Source organism: Poeciliopsis prolifica, unplaced genomic scaffold, assembly GCF_027474105.1.
Source record: "Poeciliopsis prolifica strain line A6 unplaced genomic scaffold, Auburn_PproV2 SCAFFOLD044, whole genome shotgun sequence".
Taxonomy (NCBI): domain Eukaryota; kingdom Metazoa; phylum Chordata; class Actinopteri; order Cyprinodontiformes; family Poeciliidae; genus Poeciliopsis; species Poeciliopsis prolifica.
In genome coordinates, this window is record NW_026562419.1 from 993,127 (window position 1) to 994,725 (window position 1,599).

Sequence of the window (1,599 nt, forward strand, 5' to 3'; positions counted from 1 at the left end):
TGTCCAGATCTCCCACAATGTTGTGTGTGTGAAGAGGAAGGGTTCTCAATGAAACAGAACCACAGAGGAACCAACTCATCTCTCATGGCTCTGCTGAGGATGAGAACCAGGATCAGGAAAGAAGCAATTCTGAAGACCCAGGAAAAAAGAAAAAGGAAGAACAGAAACAAAAGGAGAGATATGAGAAAACCAAACAGCAGAAGAAAGAACTGACAATGAAAATGCTCATCGAGGGCAAAAATTATATTCCTGTAAAATTTGTGATAAAAACTTTTCTTATAACTGTAAATTTTTGAGACACATGAGAATTCACACAGGAGTAAAACCTTTCACTTGTTCAGCCTGTGGGAAAAGTTACGGTGACAGAAGCACTTTAACTAAGCACATGAGAATTCACACAGGTGAGAAGCCTTTCTCTTGTGGGACCTGTGGAAAGAGTTTCTCTAAGAAAGATAATTTAAATGTTCACATGAGAATTCACACAGGTGAGAAGCCTTTCTCTTGTGGACCTGTGGAAAGAGTTTCTCTAAGAAAGATAATTTAAATGTTCACATGAGAATTCACACAGGTGAGAAGCCTTTCTCTTGTGGGAGCTGTGGAAAGAGTTTCTCTGAAAAATGTATTTTAAATGTTCACATGAGAATTCACGGGCGAGAAGCCTTTCTCTTGTGGGACTTGTGGAAAGAGTTTCACCCATAAAGCCGGGTTAAGTTATCATATGATAATTCACAGGTGAGAAGCCTTTCTCTTGTGGAAGCTGTGGAAAGAGTTTCTCTGAAAAACGTCTTTTAAATGTTCACATGAGAATTCACACAGGTGAGCCTTTCTCTTGTGGAAGCTGTGGAAAGAGTTTCTCTGAAAAACGTCTTTTAAATGTTCACATGAGAATTCACACAGGTGAGAAGCCTTTCTCTTGTGGGACTTGTGGAAAGAGTTTCTCTCAAAAAGGTTGTTTAAATGTTCACATGAGAATTCACACTGGTGAGAAGCCTTTCTCTTGTGGGACTTGTGGAAAGAGTTTCACCCATAAAGCCGGGTTAAGTTATCATATGATAATTCACACGGGCGAGAAGCCTTTCTCTTGTGGGACCTGTGGAAAGAATTTCTCTAAGAAATATCATTTAAATGTTCACATGAGAATTCACACAGATGAGAAGCCTTTCTCTTGTGGAAGCTGTGGAAAGAGTTTCTCTGAAAAACAACTTTTAAGTGTTCACATGAGAATTCACACAGGCGAGAAGCCTTTCACTTGTGGGACCTGTGGAGAGAGTTTCTCTCAAAAAGGTCATTTAAATGTTCACATGAGAATTCACACAGGAGAGAAGCCTTTCACTTGTGGGAGCTGTGGAAAGAGTTTCTCTCAAAAGGTTGGTTAAATGTTCACATGAGAATTCACACAGGCGAGAAGCCTTTCTCTTGTGGGACTTGTGGAAAGAGTTTCTCTCAAAAAGGTTGTTTAAATGTTCACATGCGAATTCACACTGGTGAGAAGCCTTTCTCTTGTGGGACTTGTGGAAAGAGTTTCTCTCAAAAAGGTTATTTAAAAGTTCACATGAGAATTCACACAGGTGAGAAGCCTTTTTCTTGTGGGACTTGTGG

At 39.8% G+C, this 1,599-nt stretch overlaps 1 protein-coding gene across 1 annotated transcript; it reads left to right on the forward strand.

Moving 5' to 3' along the window:
• The first annotated feature begins 320 nt into the window (after positions 1-320).
• Positions 321-1,395, forward strand: LOC129376426 (gastrula zinc finger protein XlCGF8.2DB-like). Its single transcript, XM_055056064.1, has 3 exons — positions 321-485; positions 569-647; positions 728-1,395. The coding sequence occupies exons 1-3, from the start codon at positions 386-388 to the stop codon at positions 1,374-1,376; spliced, it is 828 nt and encodes a 275-aa protein (XP_054912039.1). The 5' UTR covers positions 321-385; the 3' UTR covers positions 1,377-1,395.
• Positions 1,396-1,599: the final 204 nt, after the last annotated feature.

Bases quoted from the DNA above. Each gene is read 5' to 3' on its own strand.
- LOC129376426 (XM_055056064.1), top strand. From the start codon at position 386: ATGAGAATTCACACAGGTGAGAAGCCTTTCTCTTGTGGGACCTGTGGA. The intron at 486-568 runs GTGAGAAGCCTT...GAATTCACACAG, and splicing joins TCACATGAGAATTCACACAG to GTGAGAAGCCTTTCTCTTGT. The intron at 648-727 runs CGGGCGAGAAGC...CATATGATAATT, and splicing joins AATGTTCACATGAGAATTCA to CACAGGTGAGAAGCCTTTCT.